The sequence below is a fragment of the Homalodisca vitripennis genome, unplaced genomic scaffold (genome assembly GCF_021130785.1).
Source record: "Homalodisca vitripennis isolate AUS2020 unplaced genomic scaffold, UT_GWSS_2.1 ScUCBcl_5555;HRSCAF=12336, whole genome shotgun sequence".
NCBI classification, from domain to species: Eukaryota; Metazoa; Arthropoda; class Insecta; order Hemiptera; family Cicadellidae; genus Homalodisca; species Homalodisca vitripennis.
Window position 1 is genome coordinate 16,811 of NW_025781694.1, and position 24,118 is coordinate 40,928.

A 24,118-nucleotide genomic window follows, 5' to 3' on the forward strand; every position below is an offset into this window, starting at 1 on the left:
TACTGTAGTTTGGATCGAGTGAGTGCGTGACGATCATGGATCAACTATCCACTAGTTCGACCAATCGTAGTGAATTGGTGTGTCGGAGTGTTTTGTCGGGCATGTTAAGAGGTTACGTTTCGACCGAAACGAGATTATTTCGTTTCTGTACATTCTGTGGAACACACTAATGGTAAGTGTTCTCTATTAATGTCAATTTTTATACGTATTCATATTAGGGGCATTCATTATTTATTAAGTTTTTTACACGGTACATAATTGCCTTTCCATTACAATTCAATTTATACTTCTGATCAGCCCCTCTAGAATTTTATATTTTACTGATTGGTACTATCTCGAGGGATGTTTTTCTTTCCTTGACATCAGCGCGGGGCAGCACCGAAGGGCTGGAGGCTGGAGGCTGGAGGCACTCCTCTCAACTCGATAACAACTAATTAATTTGTAGCTCGAAATTTAAGAAAAACATTGTTCATTTGGATCTAAATTATGCTCATTTCAGTATTATTTATCATTTACGTTTGCAAAGATGGCGCCGCATCCGATGACGTCATCACGAGGTTGAATCATGGTCACAAAAGGTCACGTGATGCCTGATGTGGATGAAGAACATGGAATATTGCTCCGCGCTTGAACAGTTGTTTCAGTTTTGATGTTCTAGAACTTCGTTATTTCTCATTTCCACCCCATCAAACCTTATATTGTTTTGTTCTGTAGGACGATTCCAATAAGTTATTAACGCGAAACTCGTATTTTGCCGCTACGGCCGTTAATGTAACAATTACCAAATTGTGAAAGAACGCACAATATACCGTCAAAAGATGCTTAAAATGAAGTAGGTAAATTTATTATAATAAAAACTCATTGTCTAATAATAATTGTCTAAGTTGGCCTGAGTTATTTGCTAGGCCACTCATAGTGTCCAATAAATACAAAAATAATGAAATACAGTATGTGTAATCTAGGCGTAGGCCTAGAAATAACGATTTTTATATCAAAATTTAGCCTACAAACCTGTGAATGTCACTAAATTGTTGTACAATAAATTAATCAAAAATAAACCATTGTTCATGTTATAGTTTATACATACAAGCTTAAAATTCACAAATATGAGTAATGCCGGTGCATCAATGTGGCTATAGTCGTCTCGAAATTATCAAGTTTGATCACAAAATAAACACATAATTTAGTTTATTCCTTGAAGATATAAATACCACTTGATGGAAAAATTTACAAGGAAAAGTTTGATGTCGTTTGATATCAACACAACTCTAATAATTTAAGAGAGAAAAATAAACAAAATACTATCGAAACTAGTCGTCTAACATGACAGAAAAGTCGCAAACATTGGTTGCGTCAAAATTTTTCTTCGCAGCTATAACGACTTGGATTGTAGATATTCAGACATCCAAGACGATATAAAATATTTTTTGATTAGTAAGCTCCGAGTGCATATTCGGTACAATTTATTACTAGATTTTTAACTATTAAATATTATCTGATTTATCTTAAATAAAAATCACAGTTTTAAATAAAATCATAGATTTATTTGAAACTGGCAAATCAAAAGATTCAATGTTTCAGAATTTTCATTACTTTATTTTCCACAAAAATTGACAAACCGTTTATTAATATTAAAAGGTCCTTTGGCAAGAATTAAAAATATATCAAAATTAAAATCAGAGCTCTCTTCTGAAATAAAATAATACAGTTTTCATGTAAAAATCAAATACCACTTGGAAATAACTAAAATTAAAATGTTCACTTCTAAGTTCACTCAAAATTCAAAAAATAAAAATTAAACTTCTCTTTCCACTAGTTGTACCTTAACTTTCAAGTCTTTGTAATCCAGATGCAACTCTCTCAAACAATTATTAAAGATCAATTAATTTTAAATTAATAATTTACAATAATACAGTACAAATTAAATATTAATAAATTACCAAATTTCCAAAATTCAATCAAAGTTATTAACAAAGTTCAATTTTAATTCACTTTTCTTGCAAGTTTGTACCAAATGTAACTTGTTTGATTCTATTGTGCTCTATTGTTCATCGAGAACCAGTTATGCAGATTGCTGTGTAGTTTTACAAATTTAATTTTTCCTATAAAAAAAGACAACAAAATTAATTTAATATCAGATCTGGAAGACTATTTAAATATAACGTACAATAAATTTGGTGCTTACCTCAAAATCCCTCGCGGAGAAAAATTTAGAAACACGGCGCACTGTAATCAACTTAATTCACAATAATAACCAAAAGAAGAGCGAAAATTATGAGCTGGCGGTTTTATAGTTCCCCTTCCCTCCCTTCTGATGGACATCCGCGGCGTTCTCTCATTGGCCCAGCTGTTTCCAACTTAAGAACAATAGCCTTCTCAGATCTAACGTAACTGCAGTACAAGACAAGTTCTGATCAATTCAAGGCAGTGAACCGCCTTCCCAATAATTTAAAATTACCAGCACTAACTTGCCAAAGGATTACATATTCGTTTTTACCCTAACTTCTCACAATCTAATTAAAATTAAATCCCGATATTTCTTTCCCAAAATTTTTATTTAAGTTTTAATTTTAAAAAATAAACCAATGTATTTTTAAAAATGCTACTTCAACATAATTAATTATATCAACGAACAGGTGTTTGAAGGAGATGATCTTGTTGACAAATAAATTCCAAACATAGTGATATAGCTAAACTCTTTTCTAAACGAAATATCCCTCGGCAAAAGTATACCGAAAAAGTCTCGTTTTTCGCGTTCTCTCGAAGACGATTTCCTAATCGCAGAGTTCCAAACCCAAAAACGATCAGTGGATCATTTCGTACCCTAAGAGTAACAGGTAAACTTCCTAGTATTAATAATTATCGGGATCGCCCTGCCCAGAATAATGTAGATATGGAAGAGGCTATAATCATGGCTACTGAACGCAGTCCTGGTGTCAGTACACGGCGTCTTTCTAGGCGATTCGCAGTGTCTCAGTCTGAAGTATGGAGAACTTTGCGCAAAAATAGCATGTTCCCTTACCATAAACAACAAGTTCAAAGTATTCAACCAACAGATCCTCCTCTTCGATTGGAATTTTGCAACTGGTTAATTAGAAACCGTCAACATCATAGAACCATTTTATTCACTGATGAAGCTCAATTTACCCGAGATGGCGTCAACAACCTTCACAATGAACACACTTGGGCAGAGGGAAATCCACATAGTACAATCGTGCGCAACTTTCAACACAGATTTAGTGTAAATGTATGGTGTGGACTCATTCATGATCGATTAATAGGACCATTCATTCTCCGAGGACATCTAAATTCCCGCATGTACCTAGAACTCCTTACAGAACAACTACCACTATTATTAGAAGATGTTCCATTAGCAGCAAGGTGCAATATTATTTATCAACATGATGGTGCCCCTGCCCACTTTTCCCATAATGTAACAATGCACTTAAACGAGCAGTTTCCCGGGCGATGGATTGGTCGCGGTGGACCACACACTTGGCCACCAAGATCACCAGATCTAACTCCATTAGATTTCTGTATATGGGGTTGGATGAAGAACCTAGTGTACCAGGAAAAAGTAAATACACGTGAAGAGTTAATAAATCGAATTGAAGATGCCGCCGCACAAATCAAAAACAATCGTGCAGCGTTGCGGAGGATAACTCGATCAATCAGAAAGCGAGCTGCTAAGTGTATTGAAGTACAAGGACTGATTTTTGAACACCTGTTATGAAAGTGGTACGTAGTATTAGACCTATAAGCTTTAGATGAAAAACAATAATTTATTTAAAACTTAATTTAAATTGCATCCTAATAAATCTTATGTGTAGGCTACTCTATGTCATTAAAATGCGGTTTTCCTTTGCTTTGGAATTTCTTGCTTGGTAGAATGTTTGTTGTAAAATTAAATTCCAGAAACTAATACTTCGCTGTTAATAGCCGTGTGGCACATACTTTTATTCAGAATTAAATTTTCTGCAAGTTTCTTTGTAAAAATGTGGGTCTTCAATGCCTATTTAACAAAATAATTGTCCGTTAAACCTTAAAAAAGTGTTTTCAAAATTATTTTATTTCTGTGCAACTTTGAGCAACTATTATAGGTGATTATTACAGTTTTATAAAGGTAAATACATTTTATGTTAATGTCCAGTCTAGAATAAATGTTCAGCTGTTACTCACAACCTAAACATTAGTTAATATTTTATGCAGATAAGAATATGCATTTTTGTGCGTCTGTTTTATTTTTAAATAAAGCTAAATTTCAATACCTATTATTAATTTTTTTCCTAAGTAATTCACATTAATCTTTTCAGAATTAAATTTTCTACAAATCCGTTTAAGAAAAAAATGACCTTTATTTAACATTTATGGAAGTAATCTTACGTTAAACACAAAAATGTGTTATTTCTTTGCACCAATTCTTGTGTTTTACGTAAGATATCTCTGAAAGTATTGCATTTACAGCTCTGGGACGAATTTTAATAAATTTGTCAGATATAAAAACATAAAAAACAATCGTATTTGTATCTTTGTAACTACCTTTACCATTTTTATACGGCCTGACTTCACCAAGGGTTCTGAAATCCGGGCGAAATCTTTCGCTAGGCGTAACTCGCTAACGAAGCGTTTCCGGGCATATGGTTATATGAACTTTTTTACTTGTTTTTAGCTATAGAATAAGCTCTCGAGAGATTGCCGTTTAGTTTTGAATCACCCTGTATATACAAATTTGTTAATTTCCCCAATGAATTTCATGTTCTTAATTTTGGTTAGGTTAAATAAAATTATTTAGTATTTAGCCTTATTGTCCTACGAAATTTGTTTCTTCTAGTATAGAGTTCATTCCGTCAAATACACAAGTCTGTAATAAAACTATAGAAAATAAATGAGGTATGATATCAAACTGAAGAAGTTATTTGTTCATTTTTACAGGAAAAAATCATTTGATACAGTTTGTCAATGGAGCATCGGTGAAATGCGCGAAGTGGTGAAGGGGGTGGGCGCATTGGGACACAAGCTGAGCTATTATAGGAGATATCATAGGTGGATACGTGTGCAGCTGAGTGTTTTTGGCTACTGGCTCATAGCGGTGGTGGGAGAAGCGGCTGGCTCGACCGTAGCACTGTATCTAGGAACAAAATCAGGGGATTGTTGGTATTGCGTTGCATTATGTGTATTAGTTTTAGTTATACTATAGTTAAGATTTTTTATTTATTATGTTTGTGTGAATATGGTATAGTCTTATATATTCATAAATATTGCTATAAAAAATATTGTAATAGTAGCAGTTACCTGCTGCTTCACATACAATTTCGTAAGTTTTGCACCTGTATGAGCACTTCTGGTTTGAGTAAGTTATACTTCCGGCGGTAATGTTGACGCGATTGTTGTACCATCCCTCCACGACCAAAAAAGTGTTAAAAGTGTTAAAAAGTGTTTATTTGTTGTCGTTGTAAATTGCGTCAATATTAGTATTTTTATTTTTTGTTCTTTTGCTGATTTTGTCTCTTTTCAAGAATATATATACATACATCGAGTGAATTATATTTCTGACGCCAATGTTGAATTTGCCTTGTTGCTACAATCTAGAAAATACGCCACGACGTTTATATTTATGGCCATTCCAATTTACTTTATTGGATAGTATCATTATCTTTTAGATCTAATAATTAATATGTGATAAAAATGTATAGCTAAAAGTATATTAACAATGACTATACGCGTTTATTTCTTTATAAACTGAAAAATGTTGTTAATATTTTAGAACATTTAGAGTTGGAATTAGTATATTAGTTCAAAAGCACAGTCAAGCGAACTTTTGTCTACCATAGTCCTTGCAGACTGCTTCAAAGGGAGTCTTCGGTGACAAATTCTGACCATATTATGTTTTAGGGCATTTTGTAAGATAGATGAGTACTTACCTAAACGCTGTAATGAAAACTAAAACGGTGTAAAAATATTTGTACTCACTATAAATGTAAACAAATTGAAAATAATAAACCAAGTTTACACAGAACAGTTGATTACATTAGAAATGCTCTTTTAATTAATATTTCACAACTTTAAAGACCAAGGTGGGATTTTGTCACTACTTTAAGGGTGCGCTCTACCACTCTGGTGAACACTGATGCAAGGGTTTTGAATCTGTCTCATTGTAGGCTCATTTTTTGAGCTATTACAAACATATTGAAGTCATTTACGTAACTAAATGTTTGTATACGTGCATTAGTTTTTGAAATTTCAATTTCGATTTAACTTAAGCTGCACATCAGATGGAAAGTTTTTAAAAGAAGGGTATTTTCAATGTTTCATAAAATAAAAATGTAAATTTGTATTAAAGAATTAAATACAGACATTCGTAGATTGGAATATAGTAAGATTAAAACTGCAAATGGTTTATTAAAAAGTTCTGAAGTTAAGGTACAATAAGGCAGACATGAAAGGTCTGCAAGCGCTATTCAACGCTCTGTCAGGTGGCGCGCGTGGCGGCTACAGCCGGAAACTGTAGACAACTCTCCCACCACTACCTGCTGGATATTTCCCCTCACCCGCTTTCGCTAGGTTATAACGTGTGGCCTTTCAGTGTTGGTGTCCCTTCAATTTTGTTGATTTATAATATCTATTCATACATAAATAATCAAGTTCCTATCTTGCACAATTGAAAAATTGTAGTCAATATTTTGTTTTTAAATAATAATGTATTATGAACAAGTATGTATAAAGTATGAAATACAATATTTTTATTTATTCGTCATCTGATCAGTGTGAAAGGATAGGATCGCATAGGATCACAGGCGCCACTGAGCTCACGGGCGGCGGTGTCAAAGGACCGCGCCGCGCCGGGTCTTTCCAACGGCCATGGACGAAGCACTACTTATGCGCCACCGTGGCGCGCCCATGCTATGAATGATCGTGTCGTGTGGAAGCTCTCACATACATCTTCATATCACCGAAATAGTGTTGGCGAACTCTTTCCGTAACAATAAATTCGTAACGTGTAACACCTACCTCTACCTCCTGGGGAATAATAAGTTATTGATTAATGTCAATATTTTCAAAATATGAGTGGCATACCTCATTATGAGGTATTTTGTTTAGTGCAATGTTATAGTCTAACTATAATAGTTTTTATTTGACTTAATGTATAATTGCTTCATTTGATTGTTAAAATTAGGTCTGAAATGAATTATTTTCAGTTTTTCTAAAAAAAAACCGTCTTTTGTACGTAAATCTGATATTTCTCAGCAAAGTATAGACATATGTGAGCAGACTACATCATTTTTAGATTCTCCGTTAAATTTTCAATTTGAAAAAGTTATCGGTACAAACGGTAAGAAAAGAAAATTAAGCTTCAGGTCGATTCAAATGGCAAAGTTGCTAAGTTTCAGAAAAACTGAAATATCATTGAACCCCATCTTTTTACCACACCCTGTACACAAGAATGTGTCAAGTCATATTAAAAACTTTGACATTTAATAGGCTTTAAAAAATGGTATGCCATATGACCATAGTTAAGTATTCTGTTATCTACTTTTATCGGTTTGAATATTAAAAAACACGCAAGCTAGAAAAAGATTATAAAATGCCTCATAAAACAAGGAATTGAAGATTACAAAAAAGTAAAGCAGTTTAAAATAATTTTGTGGATGCTAATTACGGATTAATGGTCACATCCTTTATTAGTGTTTTAATTCCTTATCTTATCACTTTCACTAGTATTTTACATTCATTCCTTATCTTGTTTTGTAAGACCAGTGTCCACATGAATTACTTCTACCTCCAATAAACTATTTTTTAGCTCCATTTAGTCAAGTGTAGGCTGCCATGGAGTTCACTACTGGAGAATACGCTGATATGCACTTTATTTACGGGGTTTGTGATGGAAATGCAAAATTTGAAAATTTAACGGAGAATCTAAAAATGATGTAGTTTGCTCACATGTCTATATTTTGATGAGAAATATCAAATTTACGTACAAAAACACGGGTTTTTTTAGAAAAACTTAAAATAATTCATTTTAGACCTAATTTTTGGAGTTAGACTTTTTATAACCACCATTGTATCACATTTACATTGCATTATAACCCAAAATATTTTGTCACACCAAGAGCCACTCACCCTGTATATACTCAGTGTAATATATTTAGGTAAATTTTTATCCTATACAATTTGCTAAGTAAAAACTGTAATTTCTCTCATGTTGGTCATGTGATATTTTGCTTCATTGTAATTTTAATGTCTTGTTGTTACTTTGTTTTTTGTTGCTGAATTTTGTTATGTTACTATTGTTCAATTCTGTAAAGTTTATTGTTGTTATAAAGTTATAATTACATTCTAATTTGGCAGACGCACAAGTGACATGTAGCTGTGTGTATTAAGTCGTAAATATGAACTGAGCTCATAAAATTTGTAATTTTTTAATATACTGTTATCTTTGATATAATGTATCTATAAATTTACTTTTAATGTACATTTAACTAACCACATTGCTGGTAGCGTGGTTAGTTAGTCTTAAAAATCTTATGTGATCTGATAATTCTAAAAAAATTAAAGAATGATTATATTTACAAGAAAATGTGTGGGTTTACATTATGTATCAAAGAATTAATAAAATTATGTTAGTTTTGTTGATAACATTAAAATTATTTAAATTTTCTATGGTTTTCATAACAATTCCTGCCTTGCCCAGTTTTTCCACGTATTCCAGATCGGTAGACACTCTGACCTGACAATATTACTGGAATGATTACGTTTCTGTTAGTTTTCAAATATTTCGGAAGACCGAATTTAAATTAACAAAAATAAAATATATTTTACTAAAACGTTTTATTGCATAATAATAAAAGTATTTTGTACCAACGAGTAACGGTAGGACAAGTACCGGTTACAGTTTCATACTGATTTAGCCGATCTCCACACTACACAGTGCGTTGTTACGAGCCGTACGCCACCGAACGCATTTTCTTTCGGCAAATAACTGAGATGCTCCGTAGTCCCGATACTGCGATCTTTGGCCTGTGGTACATCGCAGTCTTAACAAATCTAAAACATGTACTGTAGTAAAAGTGAGTGTCATGTAATGTTATGCACATGTAATATTTGAAGGAAGCCACTCCCAGTCTGATTTTTTCTATAATATTTTACGTATCATGTTTTGCCTAAATTATACTACAATATTTTATATATGTTTAGCGATAGTTTTCATGTGTATCTTTGTGTCCATTTACTGTCAGTATATAGGGGCAGACTAATGTGAATAAAGCATAGTCTGCTTTATTCGCATGTGGCGTAGGTGAAGTGGCTGAAGAGTGAAAGGCTTACTAGCCCATCCCTGTTAAAAACGTCGGACGTCGCGCACCTGGCTCGGGTCCCCCGCTCGGCAAATGTCGGAGGCGCTCGGTAAGTTCCGATCCCTTCCACAGCAACTACTCATTGCCCTCCCTACAACCGATTTTGCCAGCGCTCCAAGCGGATTTTTGAAACATCGTACTGCGATTTCTGGCCTGTGGTAGAGCGCACCCTTAAAGACTAGAGGTTACGCCCTTTTTCAGCGCAACCGGTTAAATAGTTTATGCGTGAAAGTAAAACAAACAACAAGGCACTTTTACATTTATAATATTATTAGTATTAGGATTTGTAGTATGTGTGTGTTTTATAAAAATATATCTTTTGAACTATTTAAGATAAAGTTATGAAACTTAAGAATTGTATTAACCTTTGGTAGACCTTTTTGAAAATAAAATATTAACAAAATCCTTTTATCCGTTCCACAATGACGTCTGTTTAAAATTGTTCAAGTCAAATTACCAAAAACCGGTATAGTTATAAAAAAGCATAGGTTACTAACTATTTATTCATATTTATAATCATTTAAACAGTGCATTTATCAAAGAAGACTGTCAACGCATAAGCGAACACGATTAGACTACTTTAAAGATACGCTTGCGCAACTCAAGAGCACCAAACATGTCGCTGTAGAGAGGGATCAGTTTTTACTTATGTGCAAAATTTCAATTTTTTTTAGCTTTACTAGTTTAAAGATAATATTTTTTTATGAAAAATACAAAAATGGCGACTTGAGGCTAAACGAGACATTTCTCGGCATATATTTATATTACATTCTTTGCTTGAAATGGTGAATACTATTACCCACAGAAGTTTGTGACACCATTTTATAAACACTCTGTATAATCTTCACGGATGAGAGCATCTTAGTTTATACGTGTGGTGACAAGATGGCTTTATTAGCATATACAAACAATAAAATTTGTTCATAGGGTATTAAAAAAATAAAATCATGAATGTTGAACGTTAACTATAGTTAATAGTTTAATCAGCTCACACATCAAGGTAGTTGAACGCTTGAAAACAGTGTTCGTGGATAATAGAAACTAAATAATATAATATAATATAATAGAATTCTAATGTTGATATGCAACAACTTTAACCGTTTGTTATATACTGACTTTTATAACACGTATTGGCTTAGAGATTACATTACTAGAATATTTATTACAGGATGGGGAATTTCGTTTTGTGTATGTGGTTACACTGGAAAATGCTTACGTGTGGAGAGAAGGGAGGAGGAAGTATAGTTCTCTAGAGTTTCCGTCAAATTTTGTCTCTCTTTCCGAAGTGGGGAGCCGGTTCGTATGGTAGTTTGTACTTTGTTGTCAATTTATTCTTTATTTTCTCCAGCAATGGCAGCAAACAAGGAGCGTACCTTTATTATGGTCAAGCCCGATGGCGTACATAGAGGACTAGTAGGAAAAATCATTAAACGATTTGAAACTAAAGGATTTAAGCTCGTTGCACTGAAATTTACCTGGGTAAGTCGATTATACTAATCAAATTACTTGAAAGACACGTTCCTTACCTTAAAAATGAAACTGTTCGTATTTTTCCATTGAATGTCTTAACACAATGATAGCTTACAGCATTGTAATTTATTTTATTACGCTATATTGATGTGCTTTGTGTGGAAGTTTCTTTTAATAAGAAATTATAGGGGTTAAGGTCCATCTTTTAAGCATATGATTAATTTTCTGCAGATTGTGGCTAACATAATTATTTTGGAAGGCTAAGATACCAGTATGAAATTAACCAGAGTTGTAATATTTGTAAAACGTTGGAAGAGGTCATTTTCAATTTCTTTCCTAACTAGTATGATTATGTGTTCCTTAAAAAGTAAGCCTAGGCCCTAATTATTAACCCTTGCCGAGCGGCATATTAAGATTGAAAAACAACCACGCATATTTTTTTTATTAAATTCTCTTTTTTGTTTTAACATTATAATTACATAACTTCACGAAAAAAGAATATACAATGTTTTTTAATTATATATTTACAAAAATTAATAATTCAAGCTTGATATTTTTGAATCAATAATATGAATAAGTTACAATGCCTATATTTTGATTACCCATATTTATATGCTTAGAAATAATATTATTTGTCTGTATAACTCAAATATATTTTCTTGAAATGGCTGTGGTGAACGTTTAGGTAGTGTAGCGTCCTTGGACTGGCGGGGGTCATGACACGAAGATGAGCGAGGCACGACACATCCGACATTACTGTCACTAATTTCCTTCATTAGAGTCTCTACATTATTTATATATAACTAAAAACACAACACATATAACACAGCTGAAATAAACATAATGTAAATGTAAGGTTACTTCAGAATCGCTGATCACGAGTTATTTGTTTGTTTACTTTACAATGATCGCATTGGAAAAGGCAGGAAAACAAATAACACACAGGTTTATTGATACGTGCTGCTACCTACTAAACAGAAAGGCGTACTATGTGTTTAGTGCTACATTTACAAGTGCTGCTACGTAGTAGGTGACGTTGAAAGTAACGTATGGCGACAGCGTGGCAGCCAGCTGGCGCATATATACGGATGCCGCTCGGCAAGGGTTAATATGAAAATTGTATGCCAGAAAGCTATAGGTAATGTTTAAGAAAGTTTACCGTACATGCATTAACACTGGTCTGTGGCACTGTGTCTTAACACGTTCGCTGCTGCAAAACGGACAACCATACACGACGAGTGCTGAGAGCACACTGACTGGGTTTCTAAACAATGGCGCTGTGCAGTAGATCTACGTCATGCGCGCCTGTCGCGAGGCAGCCGTGCAGTAGATCTACCGCAACCGCATTGAACGTGTTAATACATATTCAATTGATTAAAAGTGTAAGGCAGCCTAGAAGATGGTTTTTTCTTTGTGCCAGCAATATGGGTTGGTGCATCCGAAGACTTTGGGGCAGTATTAAGTGCCCACCACAACAATCAAATCATCTATATTCACAATGAATTCTCATTATGTAACTACTGAAACCAAGTTCTCTTATAGGTATTTTAAATTACAGTATAGTAAGGCTGTTTTTATATCTTGGTAATTATTTAATGGTGACTGAAAAAACAATCTAGGCTACGATTATAAAACGTAACACTTTTTACTATATTTAAGGATAAAAGTGTTGACATAAATAACACATGTACATCGCCATTTTTGCTTCTGGTGGTTGCATAATGAGCAACCAACACAATCAGATAATGATTATCGATATTCATGACCAGCCAAAGACAAAATGTCAGACCAAACAAAGTAATAGATATTTCAAAGATCAATGTGGATTTGATAGTTTTCAATCTTGGAAATTAGTGCATAAATATTAATATAATTTACAATTTAGTATATATTAACAACAAAACATTGGGTATTTTGGGATTATACCGACCACACCCAGACATGAATCGTTATTTGACATTTTGCTTCTACTGATTACTAGATTAGCGTAGAACAATATTTCGTCAATATAAAACAGGAATTGTCTTATCGCAAACCCCTCCCCATCCTCAGACAGAGGTCAAAGTCGAGCGGTCTAGTAGATAACGTGATTGCAGAGTCTCGCCGCCCGTTCAGCTGGTTCGTCGCTTTGTTGTACTTCCGTGTTTTACCTCTACATTTCTCCAAACACAAAAATTCAACAAAAACAAACATTACCAAACTAAAACTAAACTCTGTGGGTACGGTCCAATAAGCGGACCCGGTTTTTATATCGAAATTGGCAAACGATATTACTTAATCATAACCATCGATATAATCAATCGATACTGATGAATTATTTTTAACAACTTAAATAATCTATATGAACAGCTGTAAACACTTTCAAATAATACAAGGTAATATTTTAAATTTCACGTAACATTGTGTATTAAAATGGCCGTCAATCTTAGGAAGCTTCACGAAATTGCTTTAAAAGACGATAAAATATGTTTTTTATGGCTTCAGGATGTTGGGTTAGTACCTAAGAATCCATTATGTGATACTTGTGGAAAGGTAACAAATGTAACTGTCAGAGGAGCTAACATGGTCATCTTCAGATGCAAAAAAAGAAGGTAATGGTGGACACAACTTTAGTAAAAACGTTTTCGTTCTGTTTCATTTAGTTAAAGTTATGAGTTTCCCTGATTTTGGTTATGTTCATTTATTATTTGTTATCATTAAATTCACGTTTTAATTTAAACATATGATTGTTATTACTTTTATATCGATTGATAGTCTATGATTCGATATGCGAATATTAGGTATCGATGATTATATTCTTCGATATAAAAAACCGGGTCCGCTTATTGGACCCTACCCAACTCTTTATTGAAAAAACACTCAAAACTTGTTTTTATTCTTGATCACATCCCGCCACCCAAAATGCGAGTGCCTCCGGCCGTCAGCGCGGGCTTCAAGGAAAGAAAAACATCCCTCGAGATAGTACCTATCAGTAAAATATCAAATTCTAGAGGGGCTGATCAGAAATATAAATTGAATTGTAATGGAAAGGCAATTTATGTACAGTGCAAATCATGTGATGCCGCGCGGCCTGCCGTAATCGGGATTCTCGAGAAAGATAAGATAACAGCGACAAAAATACCGATCACAATACCTGGAAATGGTTGTAAGTTTGTAATTTTGCAATTAAAGAGTTGTTTTTTTCTTTCTATCATGTCTATTTCTATAAATTTATATTTTTGTGTTCTTTATACTGGTGTGGTCGGTATAATCCCAAAGTACCAAACATTGTATGGTTAAGGATAAACGTGACTACTTGTTAAACAAAAAAGACACGTATGTTACTGTTCTTATTGTCATTAGTCAATAGTACACATTTTAATTTCAAATTTATTATTATTTATGTTTGAATAAGTTTTGAACGATGCCGAATTAAATAAAGTTTTAGGTTTTAAAAATGTTAATATACAGAAGCTATATTTTTATATGTAATAGAAATTAATTTCTTTTTTAAACTGTATAAAATCACTAAACTGTATTTAAAATACTCTTGAGCTGTGTAGTAGGCTACTATTACTTTACAAGGAAGATGAGTTTGATAGCATTTAAGAAATGCTCGAATGGATCACCATCAATAATCAAAATTTCTCGTCGAAATATATTCTGCAATATGATTGGTGATGCACTCATTTCAGAGATCAGCTTTTAAAGATTTTTTGTAATACCAATTTCGTTCTATAGTTTGGGTATTTGCAGAAGTTAATAGATTATGAAGTTTGTATTTTGGTTAACAGTAAAATGGTCATAACCTTTTGTTTTTAGTACAAAATAGACTTTCCATAAATCAGTAACGATTGTTTAACATGTGTCACAATTAATAGGATAAGTGATTTTTGCAGTCATTTAGAACATTGCTCAGTGTTTATAAAAACATTATGAGCCAATTGATATTATGCATATTGATCACTAATGTTCTTCTCATTCCCGCTAGCCTTCTCCTAAACGAAATCACGACAGCAGTAGTCTAAGTAAAGAAAGTTGACAATGCTTAATTATGAATACAAACGTATACAATAGTATCGATATTTAAAATCGATAATCACTATCCGGTTGTGTTGGTGACAGCTTATACTATAGCCTTTCCGGTCATTATAGAAGGATGGTATATAACATCAGTAACCGGGTTATTCAGTAATAACCTGTTAACTTGTTACCAGCAATACCCCGTTATTTCAGTAACAACTTGATTGCTGGTAGCGGGATGGGCAGGGAACAAAAGAAAATAGAGACGGACATTTACTCATTTATTTCTGGAAAAATGAAAACAAACCACTAATTCTTCATACATTCATTTGTTTGACCTTAGTTATCATTAATTATAAGTAGTCTACTAGTCTAAATATTACATTGCCATGAGTTATTTAAATTTTTGTATACCTAATAAACAATTATTGTATTGTACAGTGAACATTTGAAATAACCAGTTTATTATTAGTCTATCAGTCTAAATGTTATGTTATAGTGTTTATAGTTTGTTGGTTAAATTTTTGTATACTATGTGTTAATAGTGTCACACATGTAGATTTAGTCCGACTCAGTTTATTTGCAATTAATTTAGTAAGGTCAGTTCAGATCAGCATGATGCTAATATCGAGGATGGATCAGCTAATTGTATTATTTTGAATGGTAAAAGGTTAAAGACAGCAGTATTTCCCATCTCAAGTGCCCATTAATCTTATACCATAAACATGAGTTTACTTTGTTACAATTAATTTAGAACAATAATATTGAACCAATTTAAGTTATAGGCTTTTAAGATTGTATTACACAATATTGTTGTTCTGTAAAATAGAAACAGCTGGCAATTATTAATTATCTACATCAATAGGTCAAATATATTTATATTTATATTCAGCAGTTAAGATATTTCTAATTAATAATTGATTTGATTGTCTTGGTGGCCACATATACTGCAGCCATTGTCATCTGTACTTTCTCATCTCAAATAATTCAACATAATCTAATTCAGGGTGTCCAGCAGCCTTGAAAATCGGGAAGAGTGGGAATTATGCTTGAATTTTACCTGCCTTGAATAGGGCGGGAATTGTGCTTGTATTTTGTAGAAAATCAGGAGTTTTGATTTTTTTTAGGCAATGTATTTGTATAAATATCTTGAGCTAAAACTGTTCACTCCATTTGGCCTTTGTTTCGTTTTCATGCAATTCACGAACAATAGGCACAGATGTGGACTTTACTCAGTGATGAGAGAAAGTTGATGTTGTCATGGGCTTAGGGGAGAGTTGTTTGTTGTCATGGGCTGTAGAGCTGTACGATTGAGATTGTTGCATTCGGAACGGTTGGATTGTTTAAATCGTTCGAACTCGAGGTTCGAAATATCGAGTTGAATTGCCAGTCTGTCGCTGCCGTTACTAATGCACTCCTAATATTAATCTGCATGTTTCTCACTTCCTAAAGACTGCCTGTTGATCATACAGTACTAACATACTTTTGTTTAACTTGTAAAAGGGCTAGTAATTGAACGGGTTGATATTAATACCTCGGTGCCGTCACACACTGATGGCATCAAATAAAAAACATCCCTGGAGATAGTAGGTTACTTATGAGTAACATATTAAACATCTGGATCTGATAACGAATTGCTTGAGAGGTCTAAACAATACTAAAAACTTACCTAAACTAACCATAATATACTAGTGAAATCTAACATTTTGAAATCTTGAGTACACACAAATTTCATCTTCACACACAAATGTAAAACTACATAGTTTTTTTTAATTTTTATCAACTAGATGCAAAGTGCACAATTAACAATGGCAAATTAATTGAGATCACACAGGAAAAGGTAATTATTAAATCAACTTAGATTTCTATCTTTTTCTTTCTTTTAATTAAATAATCATTAGTTTAATATTTTCAAACAGCATTTTTTTTACAGATTGCTTAAAACTTTGTATAATTGTATTAAAGTTTTCTTTGCTTTGAAGGTGATTATTTTGGATTTTGCAATAACATTTTTTGGGAGAATTCAAAAGAATTGTAAATATAGTCATTTGATATATAAAATTAAAGGGCATTTAAAATGGATAAAAATGCCACAAATTTGTGCTCTTTAGCTTTACAGCCATTCTTTTGTTACGTATGTGGACACTTAGACCACATTTATGGTGAAATATAAATAAAGTAAAATTATATAAATACATTTATCACAGTTCAGTGTATAGAAGGTGATTTAATTCAAAAGTATACAAAATTGGGCACAAGAATTTTTATTATTTTCCAAGCAATACATGTTTTTATGGCTGTTACGTTTGTGACATGAAAGGCACTCATCCTTAGAGTGTTAGGTACATAATGGTAAAATTCTGTTAATTTTTCCTTCAATAAAAATTTAAAAATGAAATTAATTGCATTCCTAATTAATATTTACGTACAACTCTTAATTAATCAATGTACCAACATGTTTTGAATACTTGTTAAAAATTGTGATTTGTTGTTACGTATGTGACAGGTTGTTTGTTACGTATGTGACAAGTATAACTAGAGTACCAAGAACACTATTTATGATAAAAATAATAACTTATTCTATCTAAAAGTGATATCCTTACAACTGAACTGAACCAACAAAATAGGTAACTGTTTATCAATTCACATAGAAAACGTTACAATAAAACTTAGGTACTAAAATTCACAACATACTGTATATTAAGGTTTCCTTATAACTATTTCTACAATATTAATTTTTAAATAAGTTGGGTACACTTTTGTTCTAAGTAAAACTAACAGAACATAGTCCACACTTCATTTAACATGTACAGTTTTTGGAAACTGATAAAGTACAGGAACTCAACGGTTTTAATTGTAGGTTGTTCCCAACACCCGAATAATGTCTTTAGTAGCCACGAGCCTTTCATCATTTTCATCAATTTTAAACAGTGTAGTATCCTCCCCATATTTTCTCAAGAAAGTGACTACAATATCTTCATTTACTTTGCTCTGGCAAACTGCTACGTAGCGAAATTCTTTCATTTTATTACTTAATAATTTCACTAATACAAAGTCACCAGGATTTGGGTGTTGGACATTTCTATCAGTGTTTTGATAATGGGCTCTTTATCTGTCTCCATCTGTGCATTTTCCAGTACTCTCATACTTATCATCATCAGATTCATCACTGTAAACATCTTCATAGTGTAGCCGTCCGTCGGGTTAACAGTTTTGTAGCGTCATATTCTTCATTCTTAATGTCAACTTTAAGCATGAGTGATTTTGATGTCCTGCTAATCAGTATCTTGTGATCATTATATGCTTGAAAGTGGTGCATTGCTTGAATACCAGTTATTTGATGAATTTTACCCCCATCTCTCCTCAAGATGTTTTCTATTATGATCTATTTCTTCCTTTGAAACAATAGCCGAATTTCTTTGCATTTTTCCAATGCCACTTCTGTAGAAATCTTCTGGGGTATTAACAAAAGCTTTCCGACCCTTTACTACTCTCCATACAATCCTCTTTAACCATCCCTCCGATACCATCTACAGCCTCCTTCCCCATGGCTGGAAGCAAAAAAATTCCAGTTCATTGCAAATACCAAAGTCCTTCCTCTTCAAAACAAATATTTTGACAAAGTGTACCGGCTTTTAAATTGGCCGGCACAGTTATCAGAAAATATATGTAAATGTTTTATTTCTGGAGCTATTTGATTAATTTCTTTTACAAGAACTTTTATAAATGTCCAAACAGAGTTTCTTACAATGCTTTCAAATCATCACTAACACAAGCAAAACTATAAACTTTATCATTATGCCAACCTTTTATTTTTTGTACATAAATCAGTCTGGGAGGCTTTAAAATAAACAAATAAATAGATTAACTTGGTAGATAGGCTAGGTTAACTAACTTCATATGTTAATTCTTCTTCAAATTGACAGTTTTTGTATCATAAACTTAATATGTCACATACATAACATTTTGATGTGTCACATACGTAACACAGTTTACTTGCCAAAGAATAATATTTAAAATAAAATAAAAAATATCATATTAACAATCATTAACTTGACCTTACTTTTACAAAATGTTATCCATGTCAACCATTCTAGATGAGATGCAGTTTTAAACTTGTTCATGTTTCTTGTTACGTATGTGACACTGTGACATACTCAGAATTATTTGGAAATAAGGACTTGTTTAACTTACAAAGTTTATTTAAATTCAGCTCAAATTGATGTAAAATGTCCAAGCTTCCTCTCTCTAACCTCAAATCTGAGAAAACACTTATACACTAAGGTAAAATCAGCTGTTTTAAAAACTAGATTATTGTTATTAGTAGACTGTCTCATCAACAGGCAACTTTAACCTAGAATAAAAAATAAATATACATCTTCTATTATACTATTTTCTTTGGATTTGGTAAATTAAAGTATTTTACAACATAAATATGTCTTAAAAACTAACTTTAAAATTTATTTCATTTTTTAACACTGAGGTGTCTGTTATAAAAGAATAGGCTGTTTAATAGTTTTTTAATTACGGTGTTTAGAAAATACTGAGATATGACTAAAAACTGCCTTCCTGTGGGGTTTTAAAAACCTGTCACTCAAAAACCTGAAGGCAGAAAAATGTAAAACTTTGCATTTTAACAAGTCTTAGCAAGTACAAACTTACAAACAAACAAATATTGCCAAAATCTTTTTAAGGTCCAAAATTAGTTTTTTATAGGTTGATTTGAAATGGAATGCCCTGTGGGCTTTGTGGGAGCCTTCAGCACCACCCTTCTTTTCTAGTGATTAAAGATAAACATCCCTCGAGATAGTAGGCCTACCCAAATTCAAGGTCAGATCATGTCAGCGCTTGTAAAGGCTAGATTACCGCCAACCGTGGTAATATAGAGTTGCCCCGACCCACTGTGCTCCCAGCCATTTAATGGGCCTCTAGACCACCACGTGCGGCTGTCCGAAGCGGCTGAATCGCAAGTACAAGGAGAGTCATAGTGGAGACGGGATGCCGGCAACGCACTCTCTTGCGCGCACCATCCTGAACTTTGGTTCTACTACTAACAATATTTATGATAACCTAATCTTAAATCTACTTGTATCGCATGGTTAAAAAAGTAGATAGGGCCAGAGTGGCCCACTTCTTGCTGAGATCTCTTTCTTTTGGCAGGCCAAATAAAAACTGATTATCATAATAACAATTTAATTCTTACAGTAAATCAAATAAAGTCTCTTCTTTCTAATAATATAGTATTTTAGGTAATAGTATCAGTGAAACTGTTCAAAAAAAATAGTGTCCTCTGAGTAATATTAAAGTACTGAATATCACATTACTTATTTAGAAAAAGATTTTCTTGGATATTTGATTCAACATCACTGTGCTGCCTTTACACATTTATTGCCTTCACAGATAGTCAGTTACCTTCAAAAACTTATATATGATCAATTTATCTTAAATAATATGAACAAACATATTATTCCTTATGTTGGTATCAATATACATAATTAAATGTTGTGTTTCAGCCTACTGAAGAACTATTGAAGAAACACTATGCTGACTTATCCAGCAAGCCATTTTTCCCTGGTTTAGTGAAGTACATGTCTTCTGGACCTGTTGTTCCAATGGTAAGAAATCATGACTATAATGTAATTCTGTATAGTTCGCTATAGTGACGTGAAACGGGCCTTGGATGTGCAATGGACAAATGTTGCATAAAGTGATCATCCCATTAGCACAGTCAGTCAGTTCCGTCTGCTCCACAAGTGAAGTGTGTACTAATGTGGCTAAAAGCATAAATATCAGTGTTTAAAATGGACAATGCAAGTGCTTCAGTTTCAAAAATGTAAAAGAAAGTTACCATAATCATGCATGCGGAAAAATATACAACATTTATAGTAAACTAGCTGTTTCCCGCAGCTCCGCACGCTTTTCATAAGCGTTACCCGTGTATGTGCACTTCTGGCTCAAGTAAATTATATTTCCAACGCTGATGTAGAGTTTGCTTTTTTGCCACGATCAAGAAAATCTGTATATGTTTATAGCCATTGTACAATAATAATGGTACTTAATATACCAATAATGTATACGTAAGTATATATAATGTAATGTATACTTGTACTTAATAATATACTTTTTGTATATTATAAAGTGGTCTAACACTCAAGCTTCAAGTTTAACCAGAAATTTATCTTCAAGACAAATATACATCATACTTAGCGCCTTCAAATAGTGTTTGGCTATTAAATATTCGTAACTGTCCCATAATTGCAGTTTATAATGTGCAGGCGCTTTGAAAACTATTATCTTTGGCAACGCCACCTGGAGGCGAGTTACATCAATAGACATAGCATAGAAACCTTCTTCGTGGAAAAATACATATACATACAAATTTTTGTAATGATCGGTCAAATAGTTTACGATTCCATAAAGGACAAACATTCATTTTTATATAATAGATGTATATATATATATATATATATATATATATATATATATATATATATGGAGAAACAGCTCCTCGGAATGTTAGAAAAGCAGCTCAGATTCAAAGGTGGCAGATGCTTGTAGGAAATTGTCACATGTATTACAGTGTTGAAAGAAAGTAAGAATTCTCCAGGTGAAGCAAAGAAATTCATTATTCCTTAAAACAAAAGAGACCACAGAAAAAAAGCAATAAGTTATTTTGATGATTTTAATATAAAATTTTATTTGCAATATGAGATTAAATTATTTAAGGAAATTAAAGAATTTTGTAAAGCGGATTATAAAATTTTATATATATTGAACTTATTTTCACAGCATTTCTGAGGTCTGTAAAACCTGGACATAAAACAAAAATCTAAGAGTTTAAGAACCCTGTAAGTAAAAGAAAACCAGTGATTGTTCTCCATGTTGTCAGTGAAGATGGCTTCATTACTAATTCCTTGGTCATGTTTGAATCCAAAAGTTAGAACTTTTAAGTTAAGTCTAAGAACTCCATAAAACTTTGTTTTATCCTGTGCCTGATATACTTAAAGCTATTTTTTTACCTTGACCCAAGTAAGCACTTTAATTTAGGTCAACCATTAATGTGTTATACAACACGTTTTTTATGAACTGGTGCTCTAAATTTATGCCACATGTTGTAAATAATTTTAAAAGAATTGTAATGCTTCAAAAAGTCTGAAATTTAAAACTATCCCGTAATTCTGTTTTATACCAAATTTAAGGGCGTACGTAAACAAATAAAAAATTACTTTCAGTGCCGAATTGTACGTTGATTTTAAATTTAAGTTTTGATACAAGTAATAAATCTCAAAATAATCAATATTTTATCAAAACCAGAAAATAAAGTTTGTGCAATTCATTGATAAAGACTGTGACAGTTGTAGCCACCAGCTAAATTTTTTAAAACACTCCAAACCTGCTTACTATACAGGATAGAACAATAGTAGGCGGAGAAATTTATCATGTGGAGTGTTCAGAAATGAAACTAGGAATTTTTTTTAGTAATTCTTGTGCTTTTTGTAGAGTTGTATTTGATTTGAATCACCATTCATTCTTTAGGTGTGGGAAGGCCTTAATGTAGTGAAGACTGGAAGATTCCTATTGGGAACCACAAACCCTCAGGACTCCAACCCTGGTACAATCAGAGGCGACTACTGCATTCAGACTGGCAGGTTGGTTGTTAATAGTTTGTTACATGTAGACTTTTTATTTTGAATATGGTACAGTCTTCAGCATTTCATACTATATTATAATATCAGTTATTTTAAATTACAAGAAAAGTAGCAATAATTAATATTAGTCATTGTGTAACTAAAGTTTTTAATTTGGGTGATAGAAAAACTGTTGTAGCCATCAGTTGTTTATAGTGATGTAAAATGCCCAGGGCACAGGCAAATTCCCAAATTTCATAAATGCCTGGACATTTATCCATTTTAAATATAAATAGGCCTTAATAATGGAGGTTTTGGGACCACAACTATAAATAACTTTTTAAATATCTCCCTATATATATATATACATTTTTTTATATATATATATAGGGTGTCTATGTAAATGTAGGATATTATATATATATATATATATATATATATATATATATATATATATATATATATATATATATATATATTTATATTTATATTAAAATATGAAATTTTTTTGTTACTTCTTCATAGAATTTTTAGAGGAATTGAAAACTGTGATTTACTGCTTGAGTGTTGGTTTTGTAATTTTGAAAAGAATTTAGAGTGACAATAACTTTTAGGTCTTTTGTTTTTATTGAATTATTATGAGTATAGGTTCTTAAACTTATCTACAATAAAGATCGGATTAAATCTACATATTGTAGATAGGTTAAAAAGTAAATTTGTTAAATGTTTGATTACTTAGGTCTTTCTCTTCATCAATGGTTTCCGATGAAGTGTCAAGAAGGTCTGGCTCAGTTTCTAATGACAGTTCTGATTCTCCCTCCACCTCTAGGCGTACCACTTGTTCTTCACTGAATACAGTGCCTTCTTCTCCTTGGTCTTGTCTACTCTGTTGAGTCTCATCAGTTTTGTTCTGGAGGTTGCACTTAGGCGTTCCATGCATGAATTTCCAATTGTATACAAGACATGTTAACTTTGTGGTCCTCTGAGATGTAGGCCTGTTTCTCTCCTTGCTGCGCATCCAGCCGAAAGTGCTATAGGATCTCCGTGGCAGCAGATGTAACAGACATACCCAAGAATTTTTTATCGCAACTTTGCCAATTCACAAGTTCCTCTCAAATCTCGCCACCATAGAAATATATATGTATGTGTGTGTGTATATATATATATAATTTTATTAAACATTGAATCACAAAAAGTACTTGCTCCGCCGGCACTCAAACCCGGATCTCTCACTTGTCGGGTGAATGTGCTACCATTACACCACAGAGCCCTTACTTTTTACGATTCAATTATATTGTATTTGGCCGTATCTGTCACATATGCGTTTAAATAACCAAACTAACATACGATCGGAAGACCAAATACCTGTCAAATGACTTTTGTTTACATTTTTTTATTAAATTTGTATAAGTGGCAATAGCCTAATTTAATAAAACTGGGTTCGAGTGCCGGCGGAGCAAGTACTTTTTGTGATTAAATGTTTAATAAAATTAAATTAAACAAATGAAAACTACCGGTATTGATATTTGGATTGGTTCTTCTTACTCTATGAAGCCATATCAATGTTTTAGTGATCAGAGAATATTGACTCACACAGGTACAAAACAATACAGGCATTTACATTGTCAAAAATTATAGCTTTTCAGCCATATGTAAATAAAATAAATA

At 32.7% G+C, this 24,118-nt stretch overlaps 1 protein-coding gene across 1 annotated transcript; it reads left to right on the top strand.

Annotated features, from left to right (window-relative positions):
• Window positions 1-10,596: 10,596 nt before the first annotated feature.
• Window positions 10,597-22,529, top strand: LOC124373441 (nucleoside diphosphate kinase-like). Its single transcript, XM_046831812.1, has 3 exons — window positions 10,597-10,829; window positions 20,336-20,437; window positions 22,359-22,529. Exons 1-3 carry the CDS (start codon window positions 10,653-10,655, stop codon window positions 22,512-22,514), a joined length of 435 nt encoding a protein of 144 aa, XP_046687768.1. The 5' UTR covers window positions 10,597-10,652; the 3' UTR covers window positions 22,515-22,529.
• Window positions 22,530-24,118: the final 1,589 nt, after the last annotated feature.